The sequence below is a fragment of the Mycteria americana genome, chromosome 1 (genome assembly GCF_035582795.1).
Source record: "Mycteria americana isolate JAX WOST 10 ecotype Jacksonville Zoo and Gardens chromosome 1, USCA_MyAme_1.0, whole genome shotgun sequence".
Taxonomy (NCBI): domain Eukaryota; kingdom Metazoa; phylum Chordata; class Aves; order Ciconiiformes; family Ciconiidae; genus Mycteria; species Mycteria americana.
Window position 1 is genome coordinate 155423767 of NC_134365.1, and position 16339 is coordinate 155440105.

Consider the following 16339-nt stretch of genomic DNA (forward strand, 5'->3'; position numbering starts at 1 on the left):
ACAGATTGCCTCCTGCTTGAAGGGTTACTCTTTCCAGTGTGAAGCCTGCATGCGGTGTCAGATATGAAACCTGTAGTTCCTCAGGGCGGGGGAACTGGGTTAGTTGGTCCTGCTTTAGCAACTCGTTCCCACGGAAGTCGTCGTCCCCCCCCAGCAGCACAGGGAGCCAAGGAAAGCGGGTTGCAGACCAGCTGCCCGGGCAGTGATGGGGCGGTGATGGGGACATGCCAATGCCACCCACCTCGTGCCCCTGGCTGGCCGTCAGCCCTACTGCGGCTGTCCTGAGTAACTCTGTCACTGTCATATGCTTTTGGGAAATGGCCACCTCAGCTAGTGAAAGGGGACAGCAATTATTTTCCAGAAAATGTCGCCCCTGCACTAAGCAAATAATGAAAGCTGATGGCTGGGCTTGCAGCCATGTTTCTCCCCGGGGGTGTCCACCCACCAAGTGGCATGTGAGCACTGCGGTTAGTTTTAGGTCGTGGACACTGAAGATGGTTCAAGTCGAAGTGGACCGTGGGGCACCTGCCCTGGGGCAGGAGGTGCAGGCTTACAGGAGCAGCTCCAGCCTCCCCTCTCCTCCTCTCTGCATCAGCCCTCGGGAGGGTGCTGGGGACCCTGGGGTGAGGGAAAGCCTGCAGCTCCTTGCTGCCACAGGGCTGGGAGGAGGAGGAGGAGGGACAGGGACTGGGCCCACAAGGAACAGACCCCTCCAGTGTCGCCTTGTACCGTGCCCCTCCCGCCCCCCGGTCCTGTGTGCCTGTTGCCAGACCACAGCTCTGGGAGCGCAGGGGCAGAAGAAAATGGAAGGATGTGTTTTCTCTGATGTGCTTAGAGATGTGTAAGTCGGTGGTTGGTAAACCGGCAATGCTCAGCTCACTGGAAGTGAGGCAATAGCAGGGGCCCCTCTGCTCTGAGCCATCTGTGCTGCAGATGGACCTGCTGAGTTTCTTGCCTCTGCCTCCTCTCCTGCCCCATTTTGCCTCTGGCACGGTCCTCAAAACCCTGCTGGCTTCCTCTGTGCTCTCTCCTTGCTCCAGGTTACCCAGAGACCCAGTTGGCAGGGCGAGGAGGTAGGAGCAGGCGTGACCGACTGAAGGACTGATGTGCTTGCAGCCCTGCTGCAGCTCACCCCGGGCAAGACCTGTCCGTCCCCAAGTGGCACAGGGCAGCAGACAAAGAGCTGCCGAACCCCATGACCCTGTCACCCCTTTTGCTAACCCCCCCACGGCTACAGCAAGCCACCTCCTTGTCCTCCACGTCATCACTTTCCACGCAGGTCACTCATCTCCCGCCTCCTGCCCAACAAACAGAAGACAAAAACTGCCCCGTGCCCTGAGTATCGACGGGTCCCTAATGCAACATCCCTTCGCCTGCGGCAGAGGAGGGGACCAGGACCGGCTGCCCCCTGCCCGGCTGGTCTCTCCCTCCCCATAGGGAAGAGCCCTAGAGAAGCTGCAGGCAAACCACAGCAATCAGTGTCAGCTCCAAAGAGATGGAGAGGGCAGAGGCCAGGTTTTATTGTGGCTTAACTCAGTAATTCCTCTGTCAGAGGGCTGATTTTTGGGACATATATGTTGTGGACCTTTAGGTTATTCTTTGCATAGAGAATATGGAAGTGGAAGCAGCAAATTCAGGAACAAGGGAGAGCTTTTTCAAATTAAAGATGAAATGGTCACTTGCAGGCAACTGGTTAGGAACAGCAAAATGGGAGTGCATCCCTCAGCCCTGACTAGACACCAGTCGGTCCAAACCAGGTGACTGTGATCACGTGTAGTCTTGGTCAGGAGCTAGCAATGAGTGACACAAGCTAATCCCATTTACGTGCCAATGCACACTCTGCTCGTACGAAGCATGGTTATCGGCATCCGCGCTTATAAGCAGCATGGATCTTTGTGTGTACAGAGCTACAAAAATGTCAGCTGAAGTTTGCGCGGCCAGCAGAGAGGAAGCACATACTCTGCAAAGGGTTCATCCTTAGTGCAGTTAAAATAGGTTATAATTCAGTTAAACACCTGGACTATTGTCAGCCAGTTCTATTCACCATCTGCAGAAAAAAAATAGTTTTTCTTGCCAAATCCAAACAGCATCACAATTTCCAGAAGCTAGAGGAACTTGCAGCCATTTCGGAGGAGCGTCAGCACTGCCCTTCTGGTGTGGTTACAGATTGCAGGAAATCCTGGGGGAGCGGGCAGGGGGGAGGAATGTAACCCCGGGGAGCTCTGATTTTCTCCCGTGGATGCTGCACCCACAACAAGGACTTGAGCCTAGCCACAAGGTTGTGCAAGTCTCCCCACAGCCTGGCAGCAAAACCAAAAACCACCTTGGAACTACTCTGACATCTGCCCCATCCCTGGAAGTGTTCAAGGCCAGGTTGGATGGGGCTTTGAGCAACCTGATCTAGTGCCCATGGCAGGGGGTTGGACTAGATGATCTTTGAAGGTCCCTTCCAACCCAAACCCTTCTATGATTCTGTGATCTCTGTAGATGCAAGCTCTGACTTTTTCTATTTCTCTGCACACATTGCTAAAAATAGTAATTGTTGTTAGTATTTCAGTTATTAAAATACATTCTTTCTTTACTTCCACCTTTGTGTTTCTTTACCTTTTTCTCCCACTTTTATCTTAATATCCTTTTCCCTACCAAAATTGCAACCAATAAAATTGGATATGGAACAGCCAGAGGATGGCAGAGCACATGCACAGACAACCCTGTATCACTTAGGCTCCTAGATACAGTTTCAGTGATGGATAAGGGGATTTAGTAAGGTTTAGTGAGGTTAATTTTGCCCAGAGATGAGCAATGTCTTGATCCCCTGTGAAAAACACAGAAAAATCCCTTTGGAGTCTGTGCCATTTGGATGAGGATTGTATTATTTTTTCTCCAGTTTTCTGTGATAACATCTCCCCATTAACCTAGCCTGGACTTCAGGACAAAAATGATTGAGGATGGCTCACAGAGAAACCTCAACAGAGGATTTTCAGGCCAACTCCTGGAACACTGACACAGTCTGAAGTGGGCAATGAGGAGATAAGAAAGTGTTTGGAGTTTACCTGGAATTCAGACTTTTTAATGGTGTTTCCTGTTCCTCTCTCTTTCTGCCTGATTCTCTCCCCTGAGGTCATGGGGCAACAGCCCTGCAGCTGTGTCCAGATGTTGGGATTTAAGGTGTTCCCGTGAGCAGCCAGTCACTTCCTCTGCAACAGATTCAGCAGGAGGGAAGCCCTGACCTGACCTCAGCAGTGCCAGTGCAGAGCCAGTGCCCGAGAGCTTCCACTCCCAGCCCAGACGGACGTAACTGGGTGGTGGAAGTGGCTCCTGCCGTAAACCTGACTCCCAAGCCGTGGGACAGGTGAACTCTGTGGACTTGTGCAACTGCTACACTGCTGGATTGCATTTGCGAGTTGACTTCTGCATTTATGACAGGGGAAAAAAAAAAATCCATCTGCATCCAGAAATGATGGCAAAAAAGCTTATTCAGCTTTCAAAGTAAATCTTCCAGGATGGGTTGAGTTAAAACTCTGTCCTCTCTGTGAGGACTCAGATAACATTTAGGCAGAGCACAGATGGCATGATGTGTGCCTTGGTATGTATCTCGAGTGAGAACTGCAGTTCTCTGTGCAATTAAGCAGCTGGGCTAAGTGTCCCTGCAGACGGAATTTGTTCTTATCTGGTACTGAACATCTCAGTAGGTTGGTGATGGTGTTTCATGCCTGGCAATGCAAACTGGGCGGTGAGGAAGGAGAAACTCAGATGACTGATTCCTCTGAATGCATGCTGAGCTAAAGATGGTGATCGAAACCTGTTGAAGGTTTCTGTGCTTTTTGTTACAAATAAACTAGGAGTGCTGCAGAGCCAGGGCAAGGGGTAGGAGGAGAGATGGACGACAGTGAGGGAATGGGTCACCAAGTGCAAGCCCTGTGCAATGGCCTCAAAGTCCCTGGGACATGTCTGAGCACGGCGCACAGTTCCATATATCAGGTTTGGCTCTCTCAATATATAGTTTAGGGCTGAAGTATAACCAGAAGTTTCAACGGAGGTCCTATGGGAAGTCAAGCAGGGGTAAATCCTTAGGAGCAGTGATGTCGGGGAGTTACATATGCAGTCATCAGAGGCTGAACTTCTTTCTGTGGCTTGAACACCATGACCTGCGATGTGCTGTCACTCCAGGACTGAGTTGATTTAGCAGTCCTGAAGTTCGGAGATGTGTCAGAGAAAACCAGGGGAAAATCATACAAATGGAACGGACTCCACCGTGATTTTTCTGAGTTTTTCATAGGGGAACAGGATAGTGGTCATCACAGGACAAGTTTATCTGCCCTATTCCTTTCAAGCTGATCAACAAAATCCATGTTAAAAATGATGCTAAAATGGTGACTTCCACACTTGCAAACTGGATATTGTGAAGCCAGGGAATGAGAAAAATATTGCACACTTTATGCCACAATATTGTTTGTAACATCTCTCTTTTTCCTCTCTTCCAAAATATGTACTGATACAGTTTTTAAAGTACATCACAGAGTACTCAATTTTTCTGTAGAGACTCAAACATCTTAATATTCAGTAAACCATTTTTATGTACCACTGAGCTGGCTGAAAAACAAGGTTTTGTTTTTTTTTTTTCCCCCTGGATTGAAATAAGGCAGACAGAGGATGTCAGTCTCAGCTGATTAGAGAGTCAGGCTTTTCTTAGTCTTGAAAGATTATCCTTATAGATTTAAAAAATCTTCAGTTGTGAAGAATTTAAATAACGCTTTATATAAATGATGACATAAAACAATATTGTAACTTGTAGGGTATGCAATACATTCACTTTATTATAGCCAAAATCACGACATGAATAACGAAGGTGAAGAAAGTATCTCAGAAAGAAAGCAAGAAAACATCAGAAGAACACTAGTGATTTTGGTGATGACAAACAAGCTTTTCTAATTCAATGAGCTTCATCTAACAACTCATTTGTTTCAGTGACATGCCCAGTTATTTAGACTCGTGTGGATACATGGGTGGTTTTCACATTTTCTAGATTTTTCTGTGTACACATATATAAATCTAGAAAACTAGGTAGCTTTTCCAGAGGCTTTTAAAATGCTGTCCTACTCTGACACTGTCTTACTTTGATATTATCCTAGTCTGGTTTGTTTCTACAAAGCAGTACCTGCTTTGTAGAAACAAAGTTTGTTGAGTAATGTTGAGTTAGTTCCAACTATCATTGCAATGGGAGGGGGCTTACCAGCACAGCCAAAGCCTCCAATAGACAAATGTAGGTTATCACAGCAAGAGCAGAAGGAGTTCCTAAACCATCACATTTGAAGAAATGTTATTATTGTCCAAAACCAGCAAGCTCTGTTTGAAGTCCAAGCCCACCTTCTGAAAACCAGGCGTTAGCTCATAAAGGAATAGATGGCATGTCTTAAGGGAAGCACAAACTATCAGCATGTTAAAAAGAGGAAGATACTACTTAGGGTTCCGATCTAATGGATAAGACAATTAGGTTGATTAAATGTCAAACCGTTAAGAGTTTTCTGTCAAAACACTTCTTACCCAGGGTAGGAACTTCGACAAGTTGGTGTATAGTCCATATTTCCCTCGCCTTCCACACCCTTCTCCCCAGCTGATGATACCAGTAACAAAATAAGTGCCATTGTATTTGGTTACATGGGGGCCTCCTCCATCTCCTCGGCAGACATCTTTTCCATCGGTATCATAACCAGCACAGAACATGTTTTCTGTGACCAGGCTACGAAGGGCGAGCTTGCAAGTGTCCCTGTCCACATAAGGGATTTGAAGCACTTTCATTACAAGGCTCAGTGCAAGGTCCTGCACTTGGGCCACAGCAACCCCATGCAACGCTACAGGCTTGGGGAAGAGTGGCTGGAAAGCTGCCTGGCAGAGAAGGACCTGGGGTGCTGGTTGACAGCCGGCTGAATATGAGCCAGCAGTGTGCCCAGGCGGCCAAGAAAGCCAATGGCATCCGGGCTTGTATCAAAAATAGTGTGGCCAGCAGGACTAGGGAAGTGATCTTGCCCCTGTACTCGGCACTGGTGAGGCCGCACCTCAAATGCTGTGTTCAGTTTTGGGCCCCTCACTACAAGAGAGACATTGAGGTGCTGGAGCGTGTCCAGAGAAGGGCAACGAAGCTGGTGAAGGGTCTGGAGCACAAGTCTGATGAGGAGCGGCTGAGGGAACTGGGATTGTTTAGCCTGGAGAGAAGGAGGCTGAGGGGAGACCTTATTGCTCTCTACAACTACCTGAAAGGAGGCTGTAGAGAGGTGGGGGTCGGTCTCTTCTCCCAGGTAACAAGTGATAGGACAAGAGGAAATGGCCTCAAGTTGTGCCAGGGGAGGTTAGCAAAGAATGTCGTTAGCAAAGTCTTCTTCTGGAAGGCAGGCTGGGACAACATCCCTAGAAAATGTGATATGTTCCTCTAATTTGAGAAGGGCTATGTCACTGTCAAAAGTTTCTGTATCAAATCCAGCATATGCAATCATTTTTTCCACTCTGTGCATTGCTCTACTTGGCTCTTCCTTTTCTTTGTCCACCATCCCTGTGTCAGATTATCAAAGTAGTTGTTAATAAGACAATAGCAACAAGTCTAAACTGCATCTCAATAAAAGAAGGGACCAAAGTTCCTTGCACTTTGTATAGGCATCATACTGTACAAATAAAATAGACTGGGCATGTATCCTGATGCTGTAGCATTTTATACCCATTTTGGAGGGATTTAGAGGGCTGCCAAAATCCCAAGGAAGCAGAAAATCAGAACTTTGCTATCAGAACAATGCTCTCAATGAAAGCTTTGATATAAAGTTTTGGTCTTCCTTACAATATTCCCAATGGCACTCTTACGATACACAACCAAAAGCCTCAACACAGAAGAGAAGGATCTTGCCCCCCTCATCTGTAGAGCAACATAGTCAAACAGACTTAAACAGGAAATAGATATTCATTTTCTTTTACAACTTTAACGTTCTGCATACAAAAATTTACAAGTTTATATATGTTTAGTCTTTCTCAGTTTGTATGAAGTCTCTTTGGGAATTAAATGGACAGAGAATTGGAGTTTAGGCAAACACAATTTTTACTGTTGTAGGCTGAGTACAATTTTTATGGCTCAGAACACCATTTTTCAGTGCCTAGAACTTGTAATAAACTACTTTTTCGTAAATGACAGTAATAAATAATAAATTTGAGGTTTCAAGTATGGAACAGTCTCGGACTAGTATCTACATGCTGTCAAAACAGTTATTGCTAACATCTGAATGAGGCATCTGGAATTCTTCAAGGTTTGGCCAACACAGGAAATTGCATGAAGGTGTAATGTTAGACCAATTTCACTACATCAACTCAACCTTACTTGCCCACATACGTTTCCAGTTTATCATATACAAGCTACACTAGGCCAAGCCAAGCTTAAAGAAACTGTCCATTCAACAAAATTGAACATGTATTTCGCTGTTAGTCAAGGGACAACATGAGGCAGCGAAAACCAGCAAGAGGGTAAGAAAAACTCTGGCAGAGTTCAGTGTCTGGCATATGGAGACTAGAACATGAGACTGTTTCTTATTTTTGTAGTAAAGGGCAAAATGAGAAGCACTTATCAACAAAAACCTGTAAGTCTTTAGACTGGTTAACGCAATGAGCTCCAGAAAGTAAAATACTCATTCAGAACTGTCCCCCCCCAAAACCATTCATCGTACTCATCTACTAGTAGAACAGCCTACAAAGAGAGAAGAAAGATAAAGAAGCACAAAAACATACCTACAGAGAAATCCTGAACAGCTAGCTGAGATCCAAGCAGTTTTCTTAAAGTAGACATTTTCATATGTCTTTTCTGTCAAAGGCGTCCTTCATTCAGAGGTGGTGAGAGTTACACTGAGATGTAGCCACCACAGCGGGAAATTTGTCAAGACAGACCTTTTTCCTGGCTCAAAGTGGTGTTCGAGCATTCAGTTATTTTACCAACAGTTTTTGGTTGTTATTTTTTAAACAAAATTTAGCTAATATTGCAATAGCACTGTTCCTGCTTGGGTTTTTTGTTTCACTTTAGTCTTGGTCACAACAGGAACTCGGGCTGTTCTTCTGATACTGCCGTGCTGCAACCCAAGTAATGGGGTGGCTGGCAGGGAAGGGGCCCTGTGGCTCACCCAGCTCTACGTCCTGTGTCTGCAACCCTAATTCTCTCCCGGCCTCCCCCTCTCAGCATTTGCTTGGTGCTGAAACGGAGGCACAAACGTCATTCATGGCAGGAGACCTGTGCAGAAACACAGTACGCAGGAGAGTGGAACGACCACCCAAAATGTCGACACCACGGAAGTCTGTCTCAAATCAAGCTAGGTCCCCTTGGCAAGTGGGGATGAGTATGGTGAAGAGTAAATGGTTGCCAGTCGTGGTGAGGAGGGTCAGGTGTTAAACATCTCAGGACAAGGGCGCCTTACCTGCCATGGGGACACGCTGGGTAAACTGCCAGCCTCCCCGGTGACCTCCACATGGCTGCTCTGGCCCTCGGTGGTTTCCTCATTTTCACGACAATCATCTGGACTTGCTGTGGTTCCTGTGACTTTCTCTCGACTAGCTTCATGATTTCTCTGAAGCTTACCATGCAGGAACTTGACTGCAAAGGCAAAACCGTAACACTCATACTTGACGTCTGGATGGTACCGGGACTTTGGAGCAAGTGCCGCGTGCTGAGAGCAATGCGTTCCCGTCCATAACCCTGAGCAAACAGTTGTGAAGGCTCAGCTGCTGTACCAGCCTTCACTTTAGCTCAGAGCTACCTTTCTTGCTGATTTAAGCAAATTTATAGGATGTGGAGGACCACAATCTTCCATCTCTGTGGAGGACGGTGCCTGTGCTGTCCCCGAAGCACCAAGCCAAGTGACATGCAAGGGATAGTAACCTCCAGCAGAGCAGAAAGAAAGACAGTTGCTGGTGAAAACAATTTCTGTGACCGAAGTGGCATTCGACAGAGCTTGTCTGACAGAGCCCTTGGTATAAGGGACAGTTTCATGGTCAGAAAAGTAAATCTAGTTTCCAGTGCACCTCGTGTTGTTCTTCACCACAAGAAATTATGCAAACCTGCTGGAACATGGGTTTTGCAGTCAAAAGCAACCTTCAGAGTTACAGATAGGTACCTGTAGTGGAGGGAAATGGTTTGCAGGGAAACAGGTCACCTTCAGGGAATCAACTCTTTCTGAAAATGAGAGAAAACTTGCTTAACAGTTTAAGGAAAACTCCTTGACAGCAGCCTTTTGTAATTGAATTAGATATGCAAGTGTCCTTATCAAGGGTGGTTCTGCTAGATTTCTCAAGACATTAACAAAAACTTTGCAAATGCAAAAGGACCAGAATGGTTGAAAAATAAAAATAATTTTCCACTTCTAAAACTTGCCCATTTTGAGCAAGTGAGCAAATGGGTTCAGCATTTTCCAAGTATTTAAAAGTTAAACATCTTCCATTATTGGCATCATTATTTTTGTGTACCTGCTGTTATTAAATCTTTTGTAATTGGGAAACAAAGCAAAGTATTCTATGTTAGGAATTATAAGCTCATGACAGCAATTTGGTATTAAATTACAAAGGATGTTATAACAAATATCATCAGACAGACAGAAGAATAGACTTAGATTAATAATTGTTAATGTTGGCTTTGAATGCAGGCAAAACTGATGGATTTAAATTCAATGTCAGTAGTTATTCATGTCTTTAGGTTACTATATGTTAACTGCAGAAAACCTTTTAGAAGAAAATAGAAAGGCAGGTTGTATTCCTTTTAAATTGAATGGGTGATATTTGAGGGGAAACAAGTGAGATGTAACTGCAATCACATTATGTCATTACCGCTGGAATTATAATGAGTTCTTGTGAACTGTATATTGTAAAGGGAGAAATTTCTTGGGTTCCTACTCGTTTGGATCTGGAGGTATCCAGCACAAGCTGGAGGCCTTGAAAACAGACACCAGTTCTCACCAATGATAAATCTAACCCATTCCATTCTAATAAAATCTCCTAAATCATGAGAGACCTGTTTCAATCTGTGAGGGAAGAGAAATCAGACCCCCGTTGTAACCACCAGTTTCTTATATGGCTTCGTACTTGCTGGGACGTGGGTTTTGCAGTCTGCTCTGAGAACGCACCCACTTGCACAGAACACTTCCATGCACTATTTTTGCCCCTGCACATCGCCCACAGTTTCACAATTTGATGTTACTTAAATTATGACCTTTAGCTAAGATCTTATTAACTTTGTTGGCAACACCTCAAGCAAGCCATGAGAAAGGTGTGAACAGGTAACGTTATTCCTTATGCTACAACGGCACTGCAACACACCAGCACTTCCCAACCATGGTGAAGATGTGATGTGTGTCCCATAGAATGAACTTTAAGTGTGACTTCGTACCTACAGGAACGCAGGTTTTGTTGTCATTGCCCAGGGCATAGCCAGCAGCACAGGGACATATGACTCCTTCATCTTCAGTTTTGCAGAACTGCTCACAGTTCCCGTTGTTGACCTTGCATGCATTTGGTATGACTGCAAAGGAGACAAATGTATTGGCAGGTGACAAATTCACGGTGATTTCATAAAAGCACAAGCAGCTCATAAAACCTCGCTTGCAAACATTAGTCAAACACTCCACCATTTTGGGAAATTCTGTGCAATTCCTGCCAAAGGCCTTAGTAATAACAACAGTCGTGACTATCATTATTTAAAAAATGGTAAGCTGTCAACCTTAGGTAGACCACTATTATTTTACATCTTATGCTGTGTTTCCCAGCTATAACTGGCAGCTCTTTGAGGGCGAAGGAAGGGATAATCTGTACTCGCCAGAACAGCCATCGTACTAAGGCAAAGATGAACATGGGTGTGGGTAAGAGGCTAAAATAAGCAACAACTAAAGTATCAGTAATAAATTAAGTATTGGGCTCTTGGTAGACCCTTGCAATATTCCTTTTTCATCTGTATATGGCTCGTACTACTCCCTTTAGCTCAGTCCCTGGCACTGCAAGATCAGAGGCAGAATGGGAGAGCTCTTCCCAGCACTAACAGTGTGAGAGCAAGCAGAGGTAAACCAGTCCTAACAGATGCTGTCTAACCTGTTCTTACAGATGCACAATGAGATTCCACAGCTCCCCCACACAGCCTAATCCGCTCCTTAACTAACCTTATAATGTCTAAAAAGTGTTTCCTAATATCTAACCTGAGTGTCCCTCAGTGTGGTGTGATCCCATTACTTCTTGTCCTAGCTGTTCATCCTAGTGAAAATGGAGACTTCTTGCTTTTATTACACATTTTACAAATTTCCTTGGTTGTGTACTGTGGGACCGAGGGTGAAATTTTGGTTTTGTTTTGTTTTGAATTGCCTCCTATTTATGTTGGACCACTGTTCCAGTTTCACAAGATTGTCTTGAACTCTCATCTCGACTTATGGTAGTCCTTCTAGTCTGGAATGAGCTACAAATGCAGTGAGTAAGCACTCTCTTCCACCTTGCATGTCACTGTGGAAAATACCAAGTATCAGAGGTTCTCAGGCTCACCTGTGTGGAGCCCTGCACTCCATATAATCTTTCAACTGACTAGCACATCTTCCCAACCAGATGTGCACCAAACTTACAGTAGTTTCATTCAGACCGGTGTTTCTCTTTGTTACAATAAAAGCATTATATAAAATGATGTTAGAAGCCTCCCTTAATGGAGAGACCTGACATGTACTGCATCTTTTGCAGCCACCCGGCCTGTTATCCTGTCCTTGGAGGAGATTGATGTGATTTGTTCCTGACTAGTGCAACTCAGCAGTTTCTTTCCTCCTTGTTGGACACAAGTAATCTGGTACCTTAAGGAATAAAGATTTTCTTGTCCATTAGGAACAGACTAACATTTTCCTTGGTCTCTCTTCCAATATCCATATACTTAGATCAGCTCTTGATTTTCACATCATATTTATCTTATTGTATTTGCTCCTTAGCTTCTCTGGGTTTATGCTAGGATGTTTGCAATTCTTTGACACAGATCCAGATTCTTCTGTACTTTCTTCTGCAGGTCAGGTCATGACGGAGCTCATGTTTTTAATTAATCGTCCTGTCCTTTCTTGACCTTGGGATAGTTTGGACATGTGCCTTAAACACTTTGGGGTTTTGTGCGGGTTTTTTTTTAAGAAGTAGCCAAATCTTTCTCTCTTTTAAAAATGCATTACTTTTATACTCTTGTTCGTTTTTCTTTACTTCCTTCCTGAGCTCTGTCATTTTACAGTTACTTTTATTCATCTTCCGTCTTTGTATTGTCAGCCACTTATAGTCTGTTGGTTAAAATCAAATGTAGGTTAGTGCACTCCAGACTGCTTTCTACGTGTTTGTAAGAGAAAATTTTCCTTGAAGCACCCTGAAGACTCTTAGGGCACCCGTTGTCCCACTAAGTACCTTTCCCACCTCATCTCTGGCATGTCAAAGTCTCCCTCTTACTCCCAGCTCTTGTAATGTGGGTGACTCAGGTGTTTGCTCAGTTGTGTCCAACAAGTCCTCTGTAATCACTGAATGACTTTTACAGCAAAATTAAACAACAAGGCATGCATCATGTCTGCGGTATGATTCACACACTTACTCTGTAGAGAAGCATCTCAGGCTTCAACCTCAAAGACAGGTGGGAGGCTTCCTCAAGCAGAGATGTGATGTTTGTGTTGAGATTTAGACAAGCACAGTGGGTGACGGTGTGGGGTTCTGGTTCTCCTCTGCACTGTTAAACCTTGTGTGGTTCTTTTTGTCACCCAATAGCTTATGAATGGATAGTAGGGATTATTTAATTATCACATCTCTTGAGGACATGAAGAATAGCACATTGTTTGTGCTGTCAGTTTGAAAGCCCTGCATACTGACGTATTAACCCCATATTTTACACTGACACAATTGTTTCAGTCCAAAATGGTATTCCTCTAATGACTAAGCCCTGGATATTATTGCACTGCAGCAGACAAATGGGAGCAATGTGGGTGAGAAAGCAAAGCTACCAGGTTTCCACTCGTGTCACCCTGGTCCACAAAGAACAAATAATGGTAAATAATTACCTGTGTGGTTTAGGCAAAGCAGCACAAAACCATGTTAAAGCAAAGGCTGCACCTGCCTGCACCATCTGAAGGAAAAGGAGGACAACGGGAAGAAGCCACATTGTCCCACAATGACCTGCTATTGCCATCCTCCGAGCTCGCTGTGCGTCTCCCACTGGTTTCTCTGCAGGGCTCTGGGGCAGCTGCTAAAATGAGAAACACTACAGTGCAAAGGTCATTAACTCGCAAGAAAACAAAACCTCTAAGAGCAAAGCCTGGGCTCAATGTCAGCAGGGGATAATGTTAAAACAGAAAAAAGCCACTGTGCTGCAGCAATGCCACCCTGATAGCTTGCAAGCGCCTCATGTCAGCCAAGCCCCTCTCTCCTGCATGGGCAGCGTGGAGTTGGGTTTGCCACCGAGGCTGTGACACCTGTGTGTTTCAGACTCCTCAGGAAGAGGGGAGTCCATAAACCAAGGCAGGTTCTGCCTCAGCAGAATACCATGTGGTCGCATGGTTAACTTGGTTATGCTACCGAAACTCCAGATACCAGACTGCCGCTTGGTGATTTCCTCTGCAGGATTGTGGTCTACTGCTATCTCCTTTCTCCCAGTCCACTACACCTTCAGGAAATATGGACAAAGCCTCCCTAAAAGAGCTTTACTAGCCAGGCAGCAAGGAGCTAAAGTAAGTGATCTGGCTGTTGCCGATGCCCCAAGGCAGACAGAACAACCAGAGCCAGAGCTTTGTGCCTCCGGCAAGCTGGGCAGAAGCAGGAAAGCGTCTCAGAAGTGAGGAGTAGCTCAGGGCACCAAATTTGAAGAGCTCAGTAAGTGTATTGCACAGATGTTGCCTCCCAGCTCTGGTAGTGCCTTAGGAAGCAAGGAAAGCACGGAGCTAATCAGAACAAGAAAAAAACCAAGAGGGAATATTCAGGCTTTTTTCTGGGCTAGGTCTATAAGGTATTGCACAAGATTTTGGTCTCTTTTATTCCAAACCGCTGTAGTTTGCAGTGCTTTAGGTAGGGTGAAATTGATTGTCATGCTGGTAGGTGAAGCCTCTGAATCCAGTGGTGCTGGTAAGCAGGTACCCTGTGCAGATGCAGCAGGCTGGATGGGGCCTCTGGGACACACAGAATCCAGTCTCTGTCACAAGCACCAGGCCAGACCATACTTTCACAAATTCATCAATTTCCACCTTATTCTGGATGGATTTTTTTTTTTTTTCCTGGCTCACACCACTCCACGGGGACAGCTGTTGACAGGGCCTTGTGGTCTGGGGCCCTGCCGATAGAAGACAATCCTGTCAGGTGAGTCACCTTGTCAGGGAGCAGGAAAGAGGAAGGAAAACTTTGCTTGTTATTGCTGTGGTAGTGCAGGTCACAAATGCAAGACCGTAACAGTGACCCTTTGCTTGCGTTGCTCGCCTGGAAGCACAGAAAACAGGGGCTGGCAAGACCTCCAGCATCACCCAGCCCAGCTCACTGAGCCAGCAAGGGACCCAGTTTACCTCTTATTATTTTTGGCATGTTGGCCAAGGCTCCAGCGAAGAATCCTTCTGGGAAATTGCTTCCACTTGGACATCGCACTTGCAAAAGCGTGTTTTCCTGCTGTACTGTAGGATACCATAACGAAGGCCAGCTTGTCCACCTTCGTTCCCTAGGGCAGCCCCCATCATGCTGCATGCCTGACAGCTCTCCTGCTCTCAAAGACTGCCAACATCGGAGACTTCACTGCCCCCCGGACAAAATCTATTAGAGGGCTTTTTCTAGTCACAGAGTTAGAAGATTTTCCCCGAGATCTCCCTGAACCTTTCTCACTGCAACTGAGATGTGCTATGTCTTATCTTCACCACTGACATGGAGATCTGATTAGTCCCTACATCTCTGCAGCAGCCTTTTGCACACACGAAGGCTACAGCTATGTTTCTCCTCAGGACTTCTCTATTTTAGTCTAAAGAAAGCAGCCTAATTTTTTCAAAGCCCAATGCCTCATGCACAAGAGTCTCTTGCCCAGATACATCATCTTGGACTAAGCCTGACCAATGATGTCCTACATTTTTATTCTTCATATTAGTCCTTCTCAAAGCCTCAAAGTGATTGCGCTCTTTACTTACCATCCTTCCTTTCCTCCCTTTCTTCTCAGGACTGTCTTTTCCTTGAAGGTTGAGGAAGCCTAAGCACTAGAGGGTAGGTCAGAGCTTCTCCTTCCACCATCCTTGGTAAATGTCAGCTCTTGCCTAAACCAGCAGTGTTTGCTTGCTGTGAGGAGTTCCGGTATTTTAAAACCCCCCAGTTTACACAGCAACTGTGTGCTGTACCTCTTGCCTGGATTTTACAATCTGTTCAAATTTCACTATGTGAAATTACCTCAAAACCATTAGTCTACATTAAAAAGTGTGCTTTAATTCTTTCTTTTCTTGCAGGCCCTAGAGTTGGTTATGGGCTTTGGTAGGAGGCCAAGATGCAAGCAGATGTTTCACTCGTCCTCTCAGCATGACAGAGACACTGTTACAGAACGAGGAATGAATATAAAGCCCTTGAGCCTCGGGCACTATAGGTGCCATGGCACAGGCTGAAAAGCTCTCTAGGAACCAGTTTCATTTGTAAAAGACAAATAAACTCCGATTGCAAAGCCCAAGGACAAAGTCTCTCACGCTCTACAGAATAATGTCAGTCATGCTGCACACGAACGTGGACTTTCATCACCCTCTTGCATGCTCATCTGTTAAACCAGCTGTGTGCCTGCTCTCAGGGTGCTACTTGGCTTGACAAGGACATATATACACACCAGCTAGTAAAACCCAGCTACTGCCACCAGTGCCAGAGGGAGGTCCTCCCCTCAGCCACCTCAACACCTTATATAGTCCTGTCTGAGTTTCACTTCCGTCCTCAGGCTTCACTGAAGTAGAAGAATGCCCTTAGCACGAGTACAGAAATGGGATTTGGGTTGCACCTAGGCCTGAGGTTGTCCCTTTGAAGACATTTCACCCTGACGGAGCACAGGGCAGGCTACCAGTAGGACAAGGGATTCAAAGAGGAATCCAGTGGACAGAAGAAGTCAGGTAACAAACATTGCTGAACAAACACTGAAGCCCGCTGAGGGTTTATACAGGTGGAGGCCATCAAGCTGGGGTAACTGACTGGCAGTCCTTCCTGCCCACATTTACTGCTGACTGCAGCAATATCTTGCTGCTGGGCAGAGTTGTATTTCTAGTTTTTCAACCTGGTTTGCTCACATCACCTGCTACATGAAACTAGTCAGTACCAGCTCGAACCCTAAGAGATAAGTAGCAGGTGTCTGGTG

The 16339-nt window shown here is 45.5% G+C and overlaps 1 protein-coding gene across 1 annotated transcript; it reads right to left on the minus strand.

Annotated features, from left to right (window-relative positions):
- Positions 1–5514: 5514 nt before the first annotated feature.
- On the minus strand, positions 5515–13183 carry LOC142404941 (coagulation factor X-like). The gene is given in 8 exon segments (XM_075491942.1): positions 5515–5820; positions 6057–6064; positions 6314–6549; positions 7604–7654; positions 7656–7720; positions 8439–8614; positions 10400–10531; positions 13108–13183. Coding segments are annotated over 8 exon segments (1050 nt in total).
- Positions 13184–16339: the final 3156 nt, after the last annotated feature.